This window comes from Lissotriton helveticus, chromosome 1_1 (genome assembly GCF_964261635.1).
Source record: "Lissotriton helveticus chromosome 1_1, aLisHel1.1, whole genome shotgun sequence".
NCBI classification, from domain to species: domain Eukaryota; kingdom Metazoa; phylum Chordata; class Amphibia; order Caudata; family Salamandridae; genus Lissotriton; species Lissotriton helveticus.
In genome coordinates this window covers 1,286,362,539-1,286,387,051 of record NC_136057.1, presented here as the reverse complement: position 1 = coordinate 1,286,387,051, position 24,513 = coordinate 1,286,362,539, and the positions used below count along the sequence as shown (strand labels likewise).

Below are 24,513 nucleotides of genomic sequence, written 5' to 3'. Positions count from 1 at the left end.
TGGGAGTTGGAGGGCCCGCTTTGGCCTGTATATCAAGAGAGCCTGCTGTCACTTGGGAGCAGGCCTTGGGTTAGAGGGTCCAATAACAGGCATCCTTGGAGCGCATGTTTGAGTCTGTATCTATGTGTTTTTGCCCCGAGGGGCATGAGCAGGGAGCACTGGCAGGGAGGGGTCGGCCGCTCGTCGCTCTGACCCTGCGAGGGACACCTACCCCTCGCAAAGGATGTCTGCTGTTACAGAACAATTCTTGTTTTCTGTGTCGTTAACGCTGGCTGCAGCGCTGCGATCTGTCTGCAGCGCTTGCAGTGGATGCGCTGCAGGGACCTGTATTGCTTTCAGTAAAGGCACTGTTTGGAACGGCAGCGCTTACCGTTAAGTTAGTAATGGAATCTGCTGGGATTGCAGTGCAGGCACCAGTGGGATGTTAGCAGTGCTTGCAAAGAAAGCACTGCTTGGACCTGTCTGCGGTGCCAGGCGTGGGGGGCTCTGCTGGGGTCTGCAGTGCCTGCAGCAGAGGCTATAACATAGTGAGTCATAGATATGCCATTTAAAAAAATACATATACCATCTCAAAAAATGCAAACACCATTTACTATAACAATTCTATACAATTATAAAACAATTTACACTTACCTGTATCTCACAGCATCACAGACGATAAATTCCAAAGTCAACTAAAGATATCGCAACATGGAGTTGAAATGTAAAATGTGCACACACAGTCATATTAAATCCAATACATTACTATCCACTAAGCACTTTTGTCCTAAGGAATCAATTTAAAAAACAGGTAAACAATATCTATATATCTTAAAGAAACAAATAGCAATTATTTTTTATCAACAAAATATAATGTCAAAAACAGAAACGCCATATACAAACATAAAAAAATGTAACACTTACCTGTACACCTTAAATAAAGAAATCGCAATTATTTACTTGCAAAAAATATAATGTAAAAAAACAGAAACGCAAGTAGCACTTACCTGTGCACATCACAGCAGCAGGGACGGTGAAGTGTATAAAAGTCACGGACGGTAACCAAACAGAACACAGACAAGGAATCCCTAAAAAGTGTAAAAAAAAAACATTATATCGGAAACAAAAAATTACATTAACATCACATAAAAGGTGTTCTTACCTGCAGAACTTCCCGGAAGACATCGCCAACTGACGTTTCCGTGAAAAACGTGGCCCGCTGGCACGTATTCTAAGAAGGTACTCCCCGTAATAAACGCGTTACAGCACTTTCGACAAAAACATCAAACACAAATACATACAAATATTATTACTGGATAACAAATAAAATAGCAGCTATAATATAAAAAAACTATACACACTGTAAATCAAAAAATAAGCACGTTTTAAATCACAAAAATTAGCAATAACAGACATACATATAATATCTTCAAACAAATGCAAAAGACTTAAAAATGTCAAAATGTATAATATTTGTCCAAAAACTTCACTAACCTGTATATGGTAACAGCATACATACCGTTGGATTAACTTCGTGCACCACCACGGACCATGTTGGACCTAGAAAATTGAGAAAAAACATAAGATTAGCAAAAATAAAAATATGCCAGACCTCTAATGTAAAAAAAAAAGTAACATACATACCTGTCTGAATAACTTCGTGCTCAGTAGTGCACACGGCTGTAGGGAAACGCCACGAGCCATGTTGGACCTAGGAAAGAGAGAAAAAACATTACATTAGTAAAATGGGAAAGATAGCTTACCTCAAACTGATAAAGAGCCGCGTTTCGGAACCACTCCGTGCACAGAGGTGCACATCGCTGCAGGGAGACGCCACAGGCCACGTTGGACCTAGAAAAGAGAGAATAAACATAAGATTAGCACAAAAAAACAAAATGGCTGTAACAGAAAACAACAGCAACATACATACCTGTCAGCACAACTTCGGCTGCAGGGAGACGCCACGGGCTATGTTGGACCTAGAAAAAAGAGACGAGAATAAACATAAGATTAGCAAAAAAAACCAAAATGGCTGTAACAGAAAACAACAGCAACATCAAAAAAAAAAGCATACATACCGTCGGAAGGAGTACTCAGTGACATCTCACAGAGACGATCAGTGCAAAATGGCATTTACAAAAGTACAGCCATTTTCGGAGTTGTTGGCGTGGTTTTGCTGTTCTGAGTGACAGACTACGTCACTGTCTAAAGAACAGCAAAAATGACGCCCCCAAATCCGAAAAAGACGGGGCTAATTCGGAGTGACGGCTCTCTCCTCCAATGGCTGGCCTCCCTTTAGGAAGCCAGCCAATGGACGAGAGACTGGTCAGGGAGGCGGGTTCTACAGCCCTACTAAGAAACATTAATTCTCCTCCCGGAGACTGCGCAAGCGCAGCCTTCTCGGTCCTCGACCTAAAAAAATAAGTGCACTTCTGAAGAATACATTTGACTTTAGCTATTCTTTTCATGCAGTGAGTGGGGTTGTCGATGCGTTTCAAATCTGCAAATCGCTCATTACCACCATCGCAATAAAAGTCTTATTGTCTAATTTAGAGGTAAGAAAGAAAGGCAATAAAAAGAGATGCAGTCAATTTGTGTCCCAAGTTTCACACTGGCACTGACTAGGAGGTGAGTGCTTAAGGTGGTCACTTGCTCAGGTTTAATGTTTAGAGCTATTAGATAAACAGAGTGATACGTGCTAAATGTTCAAATTTTCTCTAGGTGTCTGCAGGAGCAGCTGGCTTCTTGAAGCTCTGTGGTGAACCAGGTGGCCTTCAGAGGGCATTGTTTGGCGGTAGGAGGAGAGGTGCGAGCTTGTCCAGACAGCAGGAGACCCAGCGGTGGAATTCCCTGGATGCGGTATTTGTGTCGGTCGTGTCGACGGGGGTTTGACGTAGGGTGGTGTTGAGGTGTTCCTTTGTGACCTTGCTTCAGTTCCGTTTTGGCGGGCGCGGTGCGGTGGTGGAGTTGAAGGTGAAGTGGACACAGTGGTGGTCCGTCCAGAGGGGCTGGGTGGTGTGGCTGAAGCGGATGTTTGTTCCTCCAATGAGATGGGGTCGAGGGTGTGACCGGCTCTGTGGGTGGGCGTGTTGACGAGCTGCTTCAGTCCTAGGTTGGCGAGGAAAGTGATGGAGTCGGGGTCATTGCAGTTGTCGAGGTGGAAGTTCAGGTCCCAGAGTAGAATGTAGTCCGTGGAGGTGATGGTGTGGGGTGCAGCAAGCTCGGCGATGGTAGTTGCGGGCTGGGTGCAAGGTCTTGGCGGTCTGTAGATGAGGGTGCAGCATAACGTGCTCCTGGGGCTGGTCTGGATCTGGAAGTGGAGGTGTTCTGTGTTGCAGTGGGGTCATTGTGTTGGAGGTGGTGAGTCGGAGGGGGCGCTTGTGTGCGATGGCGAGTCCTCCTCCTGGGCGGTGCAGGCGGTCCTTGCTCTGGATCTTGTAACCGTCAGGGATGGCAGTGGCGATGTCGGGGCCAGAGGTGGCGTTGGTCCAGGTTTCAGTGAAGAAGGCGACGTCGGGCGAGAGGGTGTCGATCAGGTCCCAGATTTCTACGGCGTGTCGTTGCAGGAGCGCACTTCTGTATGCTAGAAACCAAGTGTGTGTGCTGCAGATGGGAGTTCTACCACACTACGGAAGTTTTCATATCCTCCTGCACATATATTGACTCATCAGTATTGACTACCATCACATTGGCAAAATAATCATATCTAGGGCAATATAGATTTACTATTCTTAACTCCACAACTACTTACCATGACGATAAATTGGTAAATTGTTCTAGATAAAATTGAGTCCCAATTGATTGAGATTAATTTTTCTAAATTTGACACAGTATTCATGTTAAACTGCTCTAAAGTTATCTGTATTATCTGTGCAATTTTTCCACACTGAAATGGTGGATTGGGGCAGAATTGCCACGGTTTTAGAGGTTTAAAGATTGGTGTTAAGCATTTCGGATTATATTTTTTAAAATGTACAGTGTGTATCCACAATACACAATGGGATGCAACAAAAAGCATATTGATCAACTTTTGGTTACAAAAGGATTTTTGTGCCGAAATTCGACACAAGAGACAACAAAACACAATTGCATTGCGGAGCGCGCAAAAGCCATGATAATCTCTGGAAGGTAGGCGCAATAAAGCAAATCCAGATCTACTTAAAAAAGTATAATTAGTGTAACCTGGCTTTGTGTGGCTCCCAGTGCAAAATGAAGATATGTGCAAATGATAAACAGAAAGGAAATTGTGTGATATTGTCATACCTAATAAATTAAATTGGCACAAAATTGCACATATTGCACAATTTAATGCTCCTCTCTTGTATTTGCTCCTTTGCACAAGATTGATTCCTGTTCAGCATATAGAAGGGATTTTTAGTGCATCTGTGCCCATTAACGTAATCGCAGTATGATGCATAGAAATATGATGCGACACAATGCAAAGCTGCAGATGTCTGTGCGGCATTTCACTGCACAAATGTTGATGAATGCCTCAGTGTGAATTGCAGTGTGTTTTCTGTGATGGTCTATTATTGCCCACGAGCTCCCAAGGCTGTCTGCTCTTTCCTAAAGAGTAAGCACATAATGGAGATTGTGAAAATGGAATCAAGTAAATGCTAGAGCTGACTATGACAACACAGGAGCATAATCACATTTAAAAAACCAAATACAAAATAAAGATGCAAACAACGTGAAAAGTGAGTTTTGGGCCAATCTGACAAAATTATAAATTAGGTCAACCAGATCCTGAAGGTCCTAAGAAATATGGGAGTATGGTTCTAAGCAGTAGTTCAGCAAAAAATGGTGATAAAGCAAGAAAAAGTAAATTATATTTGTCACAAAGTAGATGGTTTTAGTAATTTAGATACTTATTTTTTCCATGTGAGATAGTATATTTTCATCTTGTTAAACAGCAGGAATTGAGAAGGGAATAACCCCTGGCTAACCTCTTATTTGCAGGCTGATGCTGGGCTTCATGGGTAGCACTGCGTTCTTGTCCATGTGGCTTAGCAACACATCCACTGCTGCCATGGTGATGCCGATTGTGGAGGCAGTTGCACAGCAGATCATCAGTGCAGAGGCAGAGGTGGATGCCATGAACATCAGTTCTGAACACGTACTCGCCAATGAGGGCATCGAACTGGATGGTAATATGCGCATTCAGTACGCTTTTGGGTATTCCGGCACAACACCCTTGTTCATGCATACTTACTCTGAACCATCAAATTAACAAAACGAGGTGTCCAGAAGAAAGTAGGGGAAGCCGCACCCCTGGTAGTGAGGGTCCGGACTAGCATGGTGTAACTTTAATATGATAGGAGGTCAGTGACCAATAATCACGACACGAAAAGCGGACACCTAGAAAAACACGAACACACAAACACCCATAAATAGAATGCCAACATCTACGTTCAATATGTATTCATTCAAATAGACGGCTGCCTTCACCAGTGAGCTGGACTGCTTAGAGGACAGGAGGATAGCTGCCTATTTGGAGACAGCTGAAGATTGTATTACCCACCACTTGGTTTATCCTCTCTCAAACGTGTATGATATCCATAAGACATTTTTGCTAGAAAATGTGTAAAAAGCACTTCTCCTCAAATCCAGCATACCCACCACAATCACAAAAATGATATTATGTTGCACCACAATTACACTTGATTACATCAAAAACAAGAAGGTTTCCTTCAGCAATAGAGCCAACTGCCACTAAAACAAATTTCATTCACGCACAATCTCCCTCATAGTGTGTCCACATTTTTATCTGAACCATTTCATCTGTTTGAAATACTGACTTCCAGAAAGTAGCTGTCCTGTTAGCCCTTAGAACTTGTAAGGTTGCCACTGAAGAAGAAAGTCCTCTCTCCCTTGGGTCTCTTGAATTAAGGGCCAGGTCCAATTTATGCCCTCGAAAATAATGAGAAAATTAGAAGTGTCAGGCCTAACGCCAAATGCAGATATTTGTGACTTCCTTAATATAATCTATTCCAGTTTTGGACTGCCACTAGGAACTGACTTGGCTCTGAAGGCTTTTTGTGTGCCATAAATTGACTGTATTTGATGGTCACATGCCCACTCTTATACTACTGGATCCTTACGAAGCATTGGGCATAGCATGTCATCTGGATTATTGAGAGTCAGAAGGCCAACATCTACCGTAGCCAAGTATTAAATGAGCCAGATTCTTTTGACCCTGGCCATTCGATATGAAAAATTGCATGCACTTATATTGACTTGACCTCCATACATACAGAATAGCTGTTGGTTGAAAAGGTTTGGTGCACTGAGTTGTAAGTGACATAAACATTTATTGACATCAATTCCTCACCAGGTTACAATTCACAGGCAAAGCCAACTAGTAGGTCAGGCCTAATCCCGGGTTCCAGCACACTAGGAGCATGACAACTCTCAGCCCACCCTGGAATGAGCTTTCCAAACAGATACATGTGGAGCACACACAAAGCATTTCAATACCATTAGAAAATGTCAGAACTGACATCACTCATGCAGTCAAGAAGAAATGTCAAAAGAAGACAGGATAACAAGTTTCTTACCTCCAAGTTCCACTCCCTTTACATTACACAAACCACTCTGAAAAAAATAGGTTAGATCGGTAGGAGTCTTCTTCAACAGGGACGTTTCCTTTGAACCGCAGGTGAATACAGCCACAACCACCTCAACCCCCACTCAAGCTCAGACGTAGCATTCCATCTCAATACATACAAAACACAACAATCGGTTTATCTGTACCACAATAGCCTCCATGGTATAATATGCAAACATTTCATATTTACCATACTCACCGTTCCTCAAGATAAAAACTTCACAGTAGCCTCAAATGATCCTGAATATGGTGAATATGGCAGTCAAATTCCGATTAGGAGATCAAATATATCCACTCTGAGAGCAAGACAAGGACCCCTTCTCTGGCTCCCATTAATGGTGACTGTTAAATCACCTCAATGGATCTGCCCAATCCAATATATGTACTAAGTTCCACAAATACTCCTTCAGTCTGTACCTCATTTTCAGCAACTTCCACTTGCCTGGTGTACCCTTTGCCCAATGCTCAACAGAATGAGCAAGATGCCTTCCTTACCATGGCATCAAGATGGGTAACTAGCCTGAGTGTAGCTTCAGGAGGGGTGTTTGGGCTGTGACAACCCCACAAAAATGCATTTCTGGCTGTATAGTTGGGTCTGGGGGCCCAGTTGTGTGTGCTATGCCTAAGTTGTTTTTTCTCATCATCCTGATTTCAATAACTGGTTTTAACTTATTCATTTTTGGATCAGGAACTTCAATCTATATAATGACTGATTTACCAAAAAAGTAGCTCATTTCCACCTATAGAAGTAATCCTTGAATGAATGTCAATTTGCTACTTTTCAGAATTCACAAACATTGGCATTAGTAGGCTCAGAATGCTGCACCAGTCTTAGGTTTCCAGGGATACTATTAGGAACCAAATACCCAAAAGGTGATTGAATTAATGCTTGCAAATGGCCTAATTATTAGCAATCACTTGGTGTAGCCATTGTGTTGCCCCCTCTGTGCCATTCTCAACAGAGAGCCTGATTTAGGATCTGGAATACGGATTAAAAGCAGACATAAAACAGGCAGAGTGGCAGGAGACTTTACATCTGCCATCCTGCCTTTGCTCCTTCTGCCATATTTAGAGATGCCATTCTGGCTCTGTGGGCATTTTTATACATTTGCAGGAACTGCTGTCATGGCGGTTCTTGTCAATGTAGAAAAGGTTTGGCGGATAACTCCATCAAACATGATGGCTGGCTATCAAATTTTTCCCCAAAAATGTATTTTTCAAAAAGCAAACTCTTATGTGGGAGTTTGTTTTTGAAAAATAAAACAATTAGGGGCCAGATGTAGGTAAATCTATTTTACCGACTCATAAATACCGAATTTTACCGATTCGGTATTTATGAATCGGTAAAATAGAAGGCGGGAGATGTAGGTAAATCCAGATGTGCATTTACCGAATCGGTAATATTCGGTATTTACCGATTCGGTAAATACCGACCGGTAATGCCCATTCATTCCTATGGGCTTTGAAGCCCATAGGAATGAATGGGCATTACCGATTCGGTATTTACCGAATCGGTAAATACCGAATATCACAAGGGTGCAGGGGGTGTCACTTTGACACCCTCTAGCACCCCCAAAACAGGGTCGGTGCCATGTGGCAGGCATACATGCCCTAAGGGCAGGTCTGCCTGTCATATAGCACAGGTGTGCATGCACACATGTGCATGCACACCGGAATCGGTATTTTACCATCAAATTGAATTTGATGGTAAAATACCGATTCGGTAAGGCTTGTGGGACTCTGAAGAGTCCCACCTACATCTCAAATTTACCGATTCGGTAAAAATACCGATTCGATATTTTACAGAATCGGTAAATTTACCGATCGGTAAATTTACAGATTCTGTATAAATATGCCCCCTACATCTCAAAATCCATTTACCGGTTGGTAACGGCCGAATTCGGCCGTTACCGACCGGTAAAAGCCTACCTACATCTGGCCCTTAATGACCCCACCCCCGTCATGGGAGTTTTGTCCCATGGTGTGCGTATCATTTTTTCTTTTTTAACATACATTACCACCAGGATATCCTGGCGGCTATTGAGAGTAAAAAAAAAACCATTTGATCAGCCACTCTAAAAAGGGCTCTGGACAGGTGGCTTATCTCTGACAGCAGCTAATCTGTCAGCCTTTTGGAGAAAGTTTTAGAATGACGCAGTACATTTTTTAACAACTGAATAAACTTTGTGTCCTGCCCAAATCAAGTGGATGGGCTTTGAGTTTGGTGTACATGGTACTCTGTCATCTTAGCAATAGAGCACTTGTCTGGCAATCTCTAAATCAGCCCCAGAGGCCTACCTAATGCAAATTAGTATTGATCCAACTCCTCATGGGAACAGTCCAGATCGAGCCTTGTCATCTCACCCATTTGCCCTCAGGCCCTCTGCTTTTTAGTTGAGAAATTTGAAATTCACACCAGCCAAATCTCACTGACTAAACTATGCCCCCGATAGCTAGTGGTAGGCAAAATATTCAGTTCCACCTGCGGAATTGGCAGAATTTTGTCCACTTCACACTACCCTTTGACATGGAATTCTGCCAATCACCAGGTGGTTGAATTACTCTTCTGCAGGGTGCAAGAATATTTGAGCTGGAAAGTGCTAGCGAAATTTGGCGTCCCTTTGCGTGAATTTCTAACAGGGGTAGTTAACAGCGATCACGGTCAGAGGGCTGACATTCAGATTTTCTACCCGAGCAGCAGCAAAATCAACTCAAATACGCATGGTGCAATTCATTCTAATTTTCAGCTCTGCTCGTGCTACCGCCACTAAACTGCAGAGTGAGCAGTGCAAGCTGCATTATTTACAACCGTTGGCGGAATTCCGTGGAACATCATAGAGTGTTTTTTGTAACTCAGCGGAATTCCACTTAGTGAAACTCTGCAAGTTCCGCCAACCCCTACTAATAACAAGCTCTCAGAAAAACCTTCCCACCAGAATGATGTGAATTCCACTTACTAATAACAACCAAGAAGGACACCTCTTGACTCTTCCTGTGCTCAGAGTTGAATCGGTTCAGGATTTGTGTGCTACAAATAATCAAGAAATCATATTAGTATGAACGTCTGTATATTGTATGCACTGGTAACTATAAAAGTCCAACGAACAACTTAGTTCAAAATTTATATTTTAATTATTGTCAACAGACCACACCAAAGACTTTGAGGTGAACGGCAGTGAGATGACCCTGAAACATCGAAATGGGTATGGTGGGAAAGTCTCATCATTCAAGTAGTTACTTTACTGTCTTAAGAAAATTACCTTGTGTGATGCAATATATGCCTCTTTTTGCAGACATGCCAACGGCCATGCCACCGCGTGTGATGTAGAGGCAGAAAAGGTATTTTTCTTTCTGTCACCTTACTGTCAGTAATGTCTAATTGCCTATTTAATTGAAATGTATGTATTTAATGTTTAAAATTTTGAATTGTGTTCTCATGATTTGCATCGTTTTATTATATATAACCACTTACTTAAATGCTGGGACAGAAGTCAAAGGCACAAGAGTGCTCTAAAAGGAACATGCCTACAGAACAGAAAATTATAAAATACAAAAAGACATATAACCCAGCACATTGACTTCATCACAATTATAATTTATATAGCAGGATCCAAAAGTAAGAAATAATAGCAAACAAGCATTTGCAATGCAATAGGTCTCGCATTCGAAAAGTTAGAGTTATTAATATTGTAAATAGCAATTTGTTTATTTTTGTGGTAGTTTTGAAAATATCTAACTTAATAGTTTATTTATGTAAAATGCGAATATTTTTAACTTTTGGAAATGTGACACCTATAGCATTAGTAATGCAATATGTCTTGCATTAATGTAACGTGCATCTATTGATATAACAATGGTAGCGTCACTAGAGGGGTGGTTTCATTACTGCCACACCCACTATCACCGCCACAGCAGGCAGCTCATCATGAGAGTAAAATTGCGTCAAGTCAGCCTGCCTACTCGACCTGACTCGTAGTAATTAATATTCTTAACACGAGTCAGGTTTAAAATGAGTAAATAAAAAGGCTGCGAATGCTCTTGCAGCCCGTGTGAATGTGCCCCTCGCCTCCCGTCCCACGCTTCCCTTGCCTCCCGCTGTCCCAAGTGAGCCCTTGTCAGTCTGTTCGCCACAGGTAAGTTTAGTACTATGAGGACGAGCACGAAGAAGTTAGGTGCGATGTCTGAGGAAGGCGGGCCCACGGGAGGCTGCAGGCGCAGGGAAGGAAAATAAGAAAGCGTTTGGAGGCATTGTGGCCAAAGGAGGTTAGGAGTAACGGGTGTACTATTCCATGAGGTGGAATGGGGGCTCAAGTATATGTGGGGTGGCGGGGATGCGAGCTAGGGGTCTTAGACATTCATAGCATTGTTAAAGGTGGTACTGCATTGTGTGCTGCGGCAGCCTTAGACACTTGTTTGTGGTGGGCAGACTGTAAGACACTGGGTTGGGCTGGATTTTGGTAGGATAGAGGCAGTTCGTGCGAGAACGCGCGCACATTTTTTTTCATTACTGCCGCGCCCACTATCACCGCCACAGCAGGCAGCTCACTACGAGAGTAAGATTGCGTCAAGTCAGCCTGCCTACTCAACCTGACTCGTAGTAATTAGTATGCGTAACACGAGGCAGATTAAAAATGAGTAAACAAAAGGCCATGAATGCTCTTGCAACCCGTGTGAATGTGCCCCTCGCTTCGAGTCTCACGCCTCCCTAGTCTCTCGCTGTCCCAAGTGAGTCCTTGTCGGCCTGTTTGCCACAGGTAAGTTCAGTATTAACTTACTTTGGTAGTAGTACTGTACTGTCACGTCCGAACAGGGCAGGGGGCATGGTGTCCATGAAACAACAGGAGGGGGAGGGGGGTGTTGAGGACGAGCACGAGGACGTTAGGTGCGATGTCTGTGGAAAGCGAGCCTATGGGAGGCTGCGGGTGCAGGGTTGAAAAAGGAGAAAGGGTTTGGAGGGATTGTGGCAACAGGGGGCAGGAGTAAAGCAGGGTGTGCTCTTTTATGAGGCGGAGTGGGGGCTCAAGTAAATAAAGTTAATGAAACGCGGGAGCACGCAGCTGAGATCTTGTTGTGGCTGAATAAATAAGTACATAAGGGAAGTAAGTGAAAGTCGGAATCACGCAGCTGAAATCTCGTTGTGCCGAAGTAAATAAGTAGATAAGGAAAGTTAGTGGAAGTTGGAAGCACGCAGCTGAGATCGCGTTATGCTCAAATAAAGTAATAAGTACATAAGGGAAGTAAGTGAAACTCGAGAGCACGCAGCTGAAATCCCGTTGTACCCGAATAAATGAGTACATAAGTAAAGTTAGTTGAAGTCGAGAGCACGCAGCTGAGATCCCGTTGTGCTTAAATAAATTAATTAAGTACATAAGGGAAGTAAGTGAAAGTTGGGAACACGCAGGTGAAATCTCGTTGTGCCCAAATAAATAAGTGCATAAATAAAGTTAGTGAAAGTTAGTAGCACTCAGTTAAAATCCCGTTGTTCCCAAATAAGTAAGTACATAAGGCAAGTAAGTGAAAGTCAGAAGCATGCAGCTGAGATCCTGTTGTGACGTACATAACGAAAGTAATGAAAGTTTGGAGCACGCAACTGAAATTCTGTTGTGCCCAAATGAATAAGTACATAAGGGAAGTAAGTGAAAGTCGGAAATACACAGCTGAGATTCTGTTGTGACCAAATTAATAAATCAGTACATAAGGGAAGTAAGTGAAAGTTAAGAGCACGCAGCTGACATATTGTTGTACCTAAATAAAAAATGAATGTGTGCCCTTGTACGATGCAAATTAAATATGCAGAAGATACTGCATGTGACATGTAATGCGTAAACATTTAATTGAGAAAAGCAGCACGTACAAATGTGCTGAAATGTTACAGGCTTGAAAGCGGCCGGCAGCAAGCTGTTTTAGCAACCGCCCGGCCCACGTTAAAAACCAGCCCCTTAAAGCGACAAAAAATGACTGAAGCAACCCCCGGACCACGTTAAAAAAAAACACACACATTAGATGCAGTGAAAGCGCGCTCACGAGGTCAAAAGGCACTCCACATGAAGAACTACCAGACGCATTGACGCCTGCACTTCAAAGTGAAACTGACTGAAGCAAGCGCCCGGCCCACGTTAAAAAAAAACCACACACGCATTAGATACAGTCAAGGCGCGCTCACGAGGTCTAATCTCCAGCAGAAGAAATTCGAAACAGTCTGCTGTCCACATTCCCCTTCATTCCCCAGAAAGCGGCAACATAAGTTGTCTCCCTAGACAGCAAAAGCTTTCGCTTTTGCTTTCGTCTAGGCGAGACCTAAAAAAGAGACTTAGTCATAAATTTAGCAAGCAAAAAGATTATTCTCCCCTTGAAGCCAATATAATAAGGGAGTGCATTGACTGCTAATACAGGTACTTAATGATTGATTTGCTGAGACAAATAGTTTTTAGAAGTATGTGATTTAAATTTGTGTAACAAGTGAATTGCACCTGTAGGACGAGGGCAAGGTGGCCTCTGGCTCCAAGAAAAACAGTCCTTTTGGAGCTGACTGATGTATACAACCAATCCGATTTAATGTAGAAATAAAACAGGACTGAATTCAGTTTCTGTTGTAGTCCAGGCTATGCCTTGATGTGCTTATCATGAAAGTCAGAATGGTGGGATTATTTACAAAGGTTGGCCTGATATCAGCAAACTAACACCTCTAAACAGCGGAGGATGAAAAAAGCTGCACCAACGGGCTCTGCTCCTTTCTTCTCACCTTAAGGGGGTCGTCCGCAGCCTTCACTTCCTGAATTATACATGTGATGACTGCCATTTTGAAATGCGTTTAACTTGGTGGGGGCCACACTAAGGCACTTCTAAGCCCAGACTTCAGTAGCGGTCGGTGGTGGGAGTAGCTGCCCGGCGGTGACGTGGGGAGGGGGAGAGGCAGGGTGGGGGGTAGTAATCTATGGGTTACGGAGGATTACAGGTAAGTAAACATAAATAAATAAAACAAATTTTGTTGCGTGCACTGCATCACATTTGGGGATGCAGTGCGTGCAACAAAATGTGTTTTATTTATTTATATGTTTTGACACTTTCACAAGAAAGTGTATGGCTGAAGTCCTAGGGCAGAAAAGACATTTTCTGCATGGAGTGTGCAAAACACCCTTGTAGCCATCATTTAAGATGGGAAGGGAGGTATCACGAATTGATAGGTAAATCATAAATCACTGGTTTGTCCATGAAATGACGTACTCCGTATTTTACCACATTTACCCGTTTTCAAACATAAATGCAGACAAAAATACAAAATGTTTTCTGTGTGTCAAAATTAACAAAGAAAGGAGAGAGATAAAAACTCAATTTGGAAGACTATCAGACCTCAAGAAACACATATAGTGCTTAACTCCCCTATTTCTTTTTAAATGAATTGTCAAAGGACAGTTTGATTCCAAACCTATTTTATTGAGCTAACACCAATACTCCCACCACCATCTGTTCTCACACTTCCATCAGAAAAACTGTTCCTCACTTATGTGGGAAAGTTTATCTTCATCGACAGGACCAAGCCACAATTGGGATCATTTGAACTCTGTGTACTATCAATGTGGCCTACACACGGTTAAAAATTAGACCTATACCTATCCCTATCCCTTGCAATAGGCTCAGGTAGTGTCCAATAACTTCAACATCTTGATGATATAAACTCCAGTTAATGCAGTACACAGATCTCAGAATACAGGATACAAAGTGCTCAGGAGCTGGACATCAACTCGACTTTCAATAAAAACACATATACATTTTAAGATGGAACATTACATCATCCTATGAGCTGAGAATGAACAGACACATCATCAGCTCAGAGAAAGAGTGTGTGTAAGGATGTCACAGCTAATTCGTGCATGTGGGGTAGTTTTCATGAAGAGAAATGTGGATATGTTTGAATTTTTGTTGTTGCCAGAAATACTGGAGTTTCTGCTACAGAAAGGTTATAAAAATTAATTTGAATTTTTCAAACTTTACGTTTGACATTTGCAGAGTATCTTGGTTACTATTGTTCGGCGCATCAAAGAATCCACATCATCCTGGCTTCCTCATGGACATTTTCTTTACAAATGTATCCAGCTGATTGGTTTCATGGGTGCCAGCTGACCATGGGCCCCTAATACTGCACATATCACCTTTAGATTCTTTCCCACCAAAACATATTCTTGTGTCTATTGTGTAGATTCCCGCTCAAATCCTTTGAAAATCGACACGTTTGGTACCTTCACACTCGGGGTATCACAGACATAGGCCAATCCTTGGCAAGGATATCCTCCTGCTTGAGGTATACCATGGATTTGGAAGAAAAGTGCAGAAAATCTGACAAACATCATTATCAAAGCATTGTCCCAGCCAACCAATTAAAGTGAAGGCAGTCTGGCACCCAGCGATAGAATCCATAGGATGTGTAAATGGTAAAATATATAGTTGTGGTATTTTTCGTACATCCCAGGGATGAAAACTGCAATCAAATGAGAAGTACTCCAAATACCATTTCACTTAAAGATGCTTCCCAAATTTCCAAATGCATTGTGCCCAGTTTATTTCCTTTGGGCACCCCAAAACCATAAAAAACACATACATGCTTGGTACCCCCACCCTCAGTAGACCAGCACAGGCCAGGGCTGACCCTTGGCAGGGATATGATTCTGTGTGAGGAAAACTGGAGAGAAGTATCATGTTTTGAAAAATAACCTGCAAAAAATTAGATAAATGGAAGGTTCACACTTACTAAGGGACAGCAAAGCGAGGATTATCGAGTAGCTAAGCAATAGAAGCATTAAAGTGTATTGATGTTAAGACTGTTTGGTTTTTCGATGTTTCCATACAGCCCAGAGTTAATACCTGAGAACAAATGCAGGTACTCTCTTCCGGCATTTCGCTTTGAGTTTCTTTCTAATTTTCCCAGATGCACTGCATCCAGGTTATTGACTGTGAGCATCTGAAGCCCACAGAAAATCCATACATTTCTGGTTTGCCCACACTCAAGAACCCCAGCAGCTCACAGGTGGGGGAGGGGTCAGTCCTGGCAGCAATATGTTTCTGCAAAAGGGAGACTGAAGGGTATTACCATTTTTAAAATAAATAACTATGAATCAGACAAATGTCATGCTCTGCATGTTCTAAGGCAGACAGTCAAGGCAAGGGAAGATTGGTTTGCACCGATAGATTCCTTAGGTCATATAGAATTAGCAAATGTATAGCTTTTATACTTTACTTAGTTTGATGTTTTTATCAAGTGAACTGTGTGCCATAAAACATGATTCTGCCACAAATTAGTGGCCTGTGCAAAATGACATGTGTAGGAAAGTAGGATCTGCTTATTATGGCCACCCCCACTTTTTACTTGATTTGATGCTGTTTTGACCAGTCTGACTGGGATCCTGCTAATCAGGGATCCAGTCTATCTGCTTTCCCCCTGAATTGGTTTGTTCAGTAATTAGGTACATCCCAGATTAGATACTGAGGTAGCCTTGTCAGTCCCTAGTGTATGGTACCTATGTACCCAGGGCATAGGCTCCCCAGAGGTCACCCATGGGCTGCAGCATGTATTCTGCTGCCCCTGAGAGACCATTCAAAATGGAACTACAGGCCTGCGATTGCAGCCTGTGTAAGTTGGTGCATGCACCACTTACTAAAGATATAGGGCTACTATATCTAAGGGTCACTGCACTTAAAACATATAAGTCACTCATATAGGAAGCCTTTGCAATCCTGAATGCAGGGTACTTGATTCTAAACGAGAGGGTGCACCTGCACGAGCAGGACACCCATTAAGCCTACGTAGTCCATTCTCCCGGGTTGTCAGTGAAGCAGCCATACTATATAGAAGGCCACCTCGTAATTACTTGATGACCATCTCGAAAACAGCTGCAACAAATCATATCATATTTGGTATCAAGAATCATACCCCACACCATAGACAGTGTGGAAGGTATGATTCCAACCACTGGTAGAGCTCTCCCGGTGCCAACCTTCTAGTCCCGGACAGCACAAAATGGTTGCTGCCAACCAGAGACACATTTCTGCCCTCCTGCTGCTGAGCAAAAGCTCGAGTAGATGGAGGTGGAACAATGGGCATCCTGTCACAGGGTGGTGTGACCACCTCCCAGCCAGGATTTAGTGTATTAGGACCAGGTGGGTGCGCTTGCCAGCGCCTGAAAGTATTCATAAAGGGCACATTCGGTGTCCCTGTGCATAGTCCAGTTCAAACCAATTCTGGGAGCCGTTGGCTCCCGCTCTGGCACAAAATTGGACAAAGTACATGGGAGTAACCTCCCCCATGTCCAGACCCTCCCCTGGGAGGGTACCCTGAAACTTCCCAACACTTTTCCGAGGATACTTAAGGGTTTACCTGGATGTAGGTCCCTAGATTCATCATGGGATGAGTTTCAGAACTGAAACCACAGCACGTCTACTGTCTGGGCACTCTGGACTTCGCTGGACTGGATTGGGCCTTACTCCATCTCCCTTCCAGTCTGCTGCATCGTATGTGCCTGTACATCATACAGGAACCTCCAAGGGCTGTGAAGCATCAAGGACAACTGAAGTAATCTCCCTGGAGTGAAGGAGTCACTCCCCTGCATTCGCAGGCACCTCAACACTGCTGATCGGTCTGCTGATCCCGAGCTCCTGCAGACTCCGAAGGGTTCAACAATACAGGTGGGGGTTTACCTACATCTCCTAAGGCCTGAACTCTCCTCTCCCAAGTTTGAGGCCACAATCGCCCGTGGGGGCTGCATTAAGCCAACACCTGTGCACCTCTTGTTGGCAACTTTGCGACAAGTGCATTGGGCTCCAAGTAGCCCAAACCACGGGCAACTTCTTCCTCCAAGATCTTCAGCCACATCGCCTGGTGGGCACGTGGCCTGCTCCTTTTGGTGAGCTGCTTGAGGTCCTCTTGTGACCTGTGCATCAGGCCTGTGTGTCCATTTGAGGGTCATCATTGTTTTCCTCAGGCTCCCTTGATTGCTCATGGACTGCCCTCACTCCCCTGCTTGTGGTGAGTCTACTGGACCTTGCTGGTCCCAACTGTGCACCTTCTTGACTTCCTGTCTGGGTTGCCTTTGCTAAGGCTTGTTGATGCTCCCATCGGACACCGACCCCTCAGCACTCGACATTCTTTGTGGGACAGCTTGTGTTTGGGTCCTGGTCTTCCTCAGCGTCGCCTGGTCCTCGCAGCTGCAAATTCAAGGTCACCGTCATCTTTCCTGAAGCACCCAACATCGGAGGGCATTCGTCTTCCAAGTCTCCTGGTCACTCCGAGTGACATAGACTCTGTACCCTCGGCTTTCAGGTATTCCTCTTCAAGAATCCACATTTGTATTCCCATGGACACTTTTTCCTCTTCCAGCAGCAGCACGTTCCTGAAGTCCTCCTTTGGGTTCGACAGCGGTTTCCGACACCACTTCACACGTATGCACCGGCTTCCCTGGTGTAGGTAACGTGGGTACTTAGGTATCCACGGGTGGAGTGGCTCTCCAACCTTTTGTCTTCCACAGGGTTTCTTCAGGGTCCACTGGGAAGGGTCATTAATCTTTAGAATTCCAACCACAACTTGCACATTTACTTGTACGGTGCCCGCAGTCTTGTTCCCACACTGCACACTCTCTCCGTGGGGTCCCTAAACACTGTCTTGACTCGAGTCGTGGTTCTTATACCACTTTCTTAGTATATGCTTTGATCCCCTTGGGGCCACTGTGTATTTTATGAAATTTACTGTGTTTCTTTGCTAAAGTATTGTGTGCATTGTGTTGCATTGTGTGTATCTCTGTGTTAGAGATACCTGAACATTCTAGAGAGTAATATATAATAAGTACACATTTTTATAAATACTTGGTGAGGTTCTTTTCACTTAATCTATACTATAAGATTGCATTCTGGTAAAAACAAGCTGCTTTACACTCCTTCTGGACTAAGCCCGAATGATGCTCTCCACAGCTACCACTTAGAGATCTTTCTAAGGTTGTCTAAGACCTCTTAATTCACCATAAGGGTTATCTGACTGGTGCAAGGTGCCTACTTACATTAGTGGACATCATATACCAGGCCAGCCTCTCAAATCATGATTCATACTGTAGGGTGAAATTCCCTAGAAAAACCCACACATTTGTGGCAATGCCATACTCCAGACATTCAGGACTAGGCCTGGGCAGTGAACTCTGCTTCATTCACTCCATGGGGCACGCAGAGTTTTTTCCTTGCTCACGCTCGCCAGCGTCAAGTTGGCAAGCGAAAGCTGGGAAAATCCACCTCTCATGCGAGATTTCCCAATGCAGGCGGTCAAATTTCTCAACACTGGTGGTCGTGGATGGTCGTGACCACTCACGTTGAGAAACCTTCCATTCACTTTGAGAAGCTTGCACTCGGGTAGAAAATCTAATCTAGTGGCAAGAAAAGAAGCAGCACCCTTTGCACTGCTCATGGTGCCATTCGCACTGATTTTACAGTGCGGGACAAACACCCAGCGCTGAAAATCAACACGAACGACATGACCAAACGCATTACCCTTTTTGCGGAACTCCGCGGAGCATGGTGGTGTTTTTTCAGGTCACTTTGTAGTGTTCCGCATGGCGGAACTCCTTGAACGCCGCCCAGGCCTATTCAGGACAAAATTTCTTTGGGTGTCCATTGTATCCACATTTTTTAGTATGTCTGAATGCACCAAAGAGATATTGATTTGTATTGTGTACCTATATATAGAGCCCTGAATGTGCCTGAAAAAACTCATAGGGTCAAATTTACTATTTCTGCATGCAAGGAAGAGTTCATGAAAACGCCATATCAACCAAGAAGTACATTGCAAAAGAGTACGTGTGTGTGTGTGAAAGTCTAGCATATCCAAAATGAAAAAATACTGAGCATAGACTAAATTCAAAATCGTTCCCACTTTGTATGTGTGCTGTAAAGCACACATGCTCAACTTGACAAGTTTGGAGAAAAAACAATTCTTCTGCTTTCTACCTCTGTCAAGGAGCATTAATTAATTGGTGGAAAATTCTCTTACAAAGTTTTCCTTACAAACGTTCTGTTCAGAACAACACCAGTATAGCATCTATGTGACGCCCACGTCATGCAAAATAGTGCAGAGAGCCTCATAGTGCTACTTTGTGTTATTTAAGAGTTACTGTTATGCTGGAAAGTAGATTTTAAATCAACACTTTGGGTCGGTGTGCATCATTGTTGATAAATTTGGCCCATAGTCGGTAAGAGTCCGCAAGACACTGAAGAGATGCGTGTTTAAACAACCTAATTCTGATTTTTTTTTTTATAAAAGGTCCAGCACAGAGGTGTGCAAACGCCCGGAAGTGAATTGTGTAAAAAATGTGTGCATCATTTTTGCCTATTTCAGGTTGGAGGATACTTTTGTTTGTTGACGCCTTCGAATTCTAAATGGGTAAGCCCCTCATGGTCAATCGACGTCTGAAACAGTGCAGAAACTTGGTCGCAGATATATAGAAAACACTTCTTGTTTAGTTTTACAGACAATTATCAAAATTTTTTAATGAATGCTATAAATTAATTCCACCCTATTTACAAGCAGGTACTTTTTGGATTTAAATAGTGCATGGATATCTCAAAAGCAACAATGAAGCTTGGGAGGGGTGCTGTGCCTGGTTGCAAAGCGTGGTAGTTTGCAAAAGCGCACTTTTTTCAAGTGTGCTTGCTTTCTTAATGGCGCTTACATAGGACATCTTTTAGAGTTTGTCAGAGTGGGAGGAATGCCCCAGAATCACCTTCCTCCCGCCCCACCATACCCGTGGTTCCCTTGAAGCATTTAGAGATACAAAAACCAGTGGATTATCATTGGCGGAACCTCAACTGGCTCCGCTGAGCATAGCTTTTAACCAGGTGCTCCATCTGCGGCAGGTTCCCTGGGTCATAGTCGCCTCTGCCCCTGCCCTATGGCTAGTGGGGCGATCAGCATTGGTTACCCATGTCGGTGTCCGCCATGCATCGCTGACATGGACAGGAATAATATGGGATGGCCCCGACTCACAGTGAGAAAAGTCTCAACGTGCTACACCATTATGACACTGCATTTCAAGATCCTAATGGCCTTTTCATTAAATGCCACTTCACACAACTTTGTTACATTCTTTAATGTTTAATTCTTCTTTAATGGTTACAAAAAAGTGATTTCAAAGTAAAACTTAATCGTGCGAAGATCCCATTGCACAAACCTTTAAATTACATGCACTTACAGCACCAATCCTGGTAGCTAAAATACCTCTCTCCTTCAGTGATCTTTTCTCATTCTTTTTCATCACACCAAGTTAATTGAGTAAACTCAATAATTGCCATTTGTCTTACATAGAACACCGGTTTACCTAGTGACCTGGGAGTGTTGTACTGTTCTTGTGTCTGCTGCAATCATTGGCAAAGATTAACTCTCATAGTAAACTGAAGGAATCAGCTGCTTCAGCATGTGTTCTTTTGTGAAACATTACCCAGCTAGTGCCAGAGGTCAGGCAGTGCTGTGCAGGTGCTCATTACAGCAAGCCAATGTCCCAGCTGACCTGTCTACTCCAGATGTCACAGGAGTGGACATCTGTTGGATAATCCCTCCTGGGCCTCCTGGCTAGAAGAACCAGCCTCTCCTGGGCTCCTCTTTACCAGTCCAGGAGATGCTGGACAGAATAGCAATGCAACTATGCACACTTCCTGAGTCCCTGTGCACCAGGGCACTGTTTCTCATGACACAGTGCCCTGGTGCAGAGCTCCTGAACCAGAGCTCCCACTAGTTGCCCTTAGTTCTGTTATGTTATGTTATGTTAAATTAATTTATTGAGCGCGCTAACACCATTAGGTTCCTTGGTTCTGAAACTGGAAGCTTGGCTGCGATTAACGGCAAACTTGTAGGATGTTCTGGCCTCAGAGACCCCTTCAACACAATTCAGAGAAATTCATGGAGAAAGAACTAGAGAAGAAAAAAAATGTATTGACTGGAAACTACAAAACTCATACTAAACAAGCATTGGCATAGCCAATAGGTCTCGCCTTTGGGACCTTATAAGTGGTTAGTTCCAAATAATAATGCAGTCATTGGAGAATGTTTGCTTCCGAAAGAAAAAAAGCACAACATTCTAAAAACCCAAGCTTAGGCAAACAAAGAAAACAGTGTATTTATAAACAAAAAATACAGCGTGTATCGAAATAAAATGTCCTGTTTTTAACTGGTGCCACTTTCTGTCCATGACTGTAGCTTTTAATTCAAGCTAGTTTGCATAAATCTGAATACATTCTTTCATCAGTTGTTTAAAGGCATTTCTATAACTGACTTTAGACCGAATGGTAGAGATCCTCTGTCAGTCACGTCACCAAACTGATGCTCAAGTAGAAAGGGGATGTTGCATCTACAAAAAACCATCGACTGGGTTACATTAATTTAAAGATATTTAGTCACACAACAGGTGTTGTGTTTATGACAAACATAAAACATTATTAGGGTTAACAATTGAAAGCTACGACAAGATCAGGTGTCCAAATATCCGCCCATCGTTTCTGTTTAGTCAGTCTTATTGCAGACTGACTTTGGAGAACCAGTGCAGTAAAACAAAACAACTTTGAATCTGTGTCGCCGTTAAATCCCTTCAGACGAAAGGCTGCACGACCTTTCCTAGTCTGACGTGCGAAATGCACTTCAAGCAAATCAGTGTCTGACACTGAGCCCATGCACGCTAAGAAGCAGGGCTGATGCGAACGCCACGGTTTCCGATTTAAGGTGTGAATGTACAATCAAACCTAATCGCTTGCATTCTAAGAGGGCACAGTCTACACGGAAACCATGGCAACTGGGGAGACGTATGTTGGTACCTCGCTGAGAAGTGATAATGCAGCAGCTGCAGCAGCTCCAGCAGGTTCTGCGCCTAGCAACCAACCCGTGCCAGCTGAGTTTTAATAGCACTTTGCCTCTCTCTACTATATCGAGGCCCGGTCATGAAACTTGCAGGAGAAAAAAAAACGAACACCGAACTAATTCTTATGATGTGTGGCAGTGACTCATGAACAGCAATGCGAGAATTTATATATATCACCGATGTGGGTGCACCAGTCATGGTGGGGAAAATAAACTGCACTTTGAAACCTTATTAAAGAAGAACATGCCGGCAAGTAACCCCATCACCGACAGCACTTGGCAAGGGCCTCGAGGGCCTGACAAAAACTGACATGAACTATTCTTCTAAATTATAACTCACTTAAGGTTCGAATATATTTTCTCACTCACCTATTAAATTAAATGTATTAGTATAATCAGCATCTAAAATAGGGACATATCAAAACAAGCATGCTGCCTTCCGTGAAGCCGGCCAGGAAGAGAACAGTCATCGGCGCGCGGCGGAGACGCTGGCGCCGTGTGCGTGCGCGCGACTGAATCCGCGCGTGGTCAGCTCTTGTCGCTCCTCTCCCATTGAAAATGCTGGGCGCGTGCCCAGCTCTTGTCTCCTTTGCCGGCTGAAACGATTACAATAGTTCTCTGCCGAGAACGCGCTTCGCGCGTCTCTAGGCCGAGACCTAAAAACGAATACCTCACTGCGGTTACAATTAACTAATGTCTCGATGGGACTTTCACGGTCAAGTCTTAGAGTGGATATTCATTTTGGCAAGGAAATAAAAGTGAATGGAGGGTGCTCACAATATATTTGTCAAACGGTCTGAAAAAATCACCATGCATCTTTGTAGAAATGCAGCAACCAGACTCTGGGAAGTTTTATACAGTGCCCCTTCCCCTCTGGAGATAGGTCCTTGCTCATAAAAGTGTATCATTAATTAAAAAAAACAAGCATTTGCAATGCATTAGGTATCGCATTACTGAAAGATTGAGCTACTGGTGTTGCAAATAATAATGCAGCGCCAATAGCTCAAACTTTCAGTAATGCAAGACCTAGTGCATTGCAAATGCCTGTTGTCTTACGCAACAAAAGAAAATCTTAGGATAAAAAAAACATAAAAGCTAGCCCCCCAAAAAAGAACGACAGTGTCCATCACCTGCGCAAATTAAGTACTACCACCACCCTATTAACATTTCACGATAAATCAAAAATAAATTGAAAGAAACTGCGTATAAGCATTATGTCGAAAAGTGTATAAAAGAGAACTGCTTCTAATGACAACCCCATATAGATATATTTTAATTTTTTGTGCAGTTTTAAATGCAACAAACTTATCCCAAAGGCACCAGAGCACTTTACATGAGGAGCACATTACACAAGATCAGATTTCTTACTTGGGCACAGGATGTTTCAGTGATGTGCCCAGAATGGCAGGGTGCTGAGCCGCGCCTAAACTCCAACCTGGATCCCAAGATGGCAGCACAGGCCTATAGGCCACACTTCATTACAATCAAGCGAGCAGTGCGAATTGATAAAAGTGGCACACCACTTCGTAGGTAGAATTCTAAGGACATTCTGTATGGTTTTTATTTTACATATGTGTGCTCCGCTCGCACCCTGTTTCACGTTCTTTGAATGCCGGTAAATACAAGAATAGGAAATGCAATAGGTTTCGCGTTTGCTTGAATTAGAGATATTAGGTTTGTATATGGCAATGTCTTTAACCACGTGACCAGACTCCCACTGATTTATGAGCCTTTGCAACAACTGTGTCTAATTGTGTCTCGTTGGCAAGCTGTGCAGCATCCTACAGGTGTGCATTTTGTGTAGGAGAGTAATAATAGAGAAACCTCGGAGCCCTAAAGCAAACACTTGAAGCACGTAAAAGCTCTACTGAGTGAAGCTAGACAACATGTGTCTGTGTGAAAGAAAGCTAGTATTGAAAAAGTGCTCTTTGTTTCTGTTGGCCCTGTACTTGGCTGTTTTTAAAGCTTTGGCGAATTTAGTGTCCAGCCTACACTAAGACAGTTTGGTGAAATCCTCCCACCGGAGAGCTTGCAAGTCGAAAATGGCTGGACT

At 43.3% G+C, this 24,513-nt stretch overlaps 1 protein-coding gene across 1 annotated transcript in view; it reads left to right on the top strand.

Annotated features, from left to right (window-relative positions):
* The window catches only part of SLC13A1 (solute carrier family 13 member 1), a 328,809-nt gene that overhangs the window by 130,900 nt on the left and 173,396 nt on the right, over window positions 1-24,513 (top strand). Inside the window, exons 4-6 of the mRNA XM_078680827.1 lie at window positions 4,939-5,126; window positions 9,732-9,789; window positions 9,880-9,925. Coding sequence (XP_078536953.1) covers window positions 4,939-5,126; window positions 9,732-9,789; window positions 9,880-9,925 — 292 coding nt within the window. The remainder of the gene's footprint in view (window positions 1-4,938; window positions 5,127-9,731; window positions 9,790-9,879; window positions 9,926-24,513) is intronic.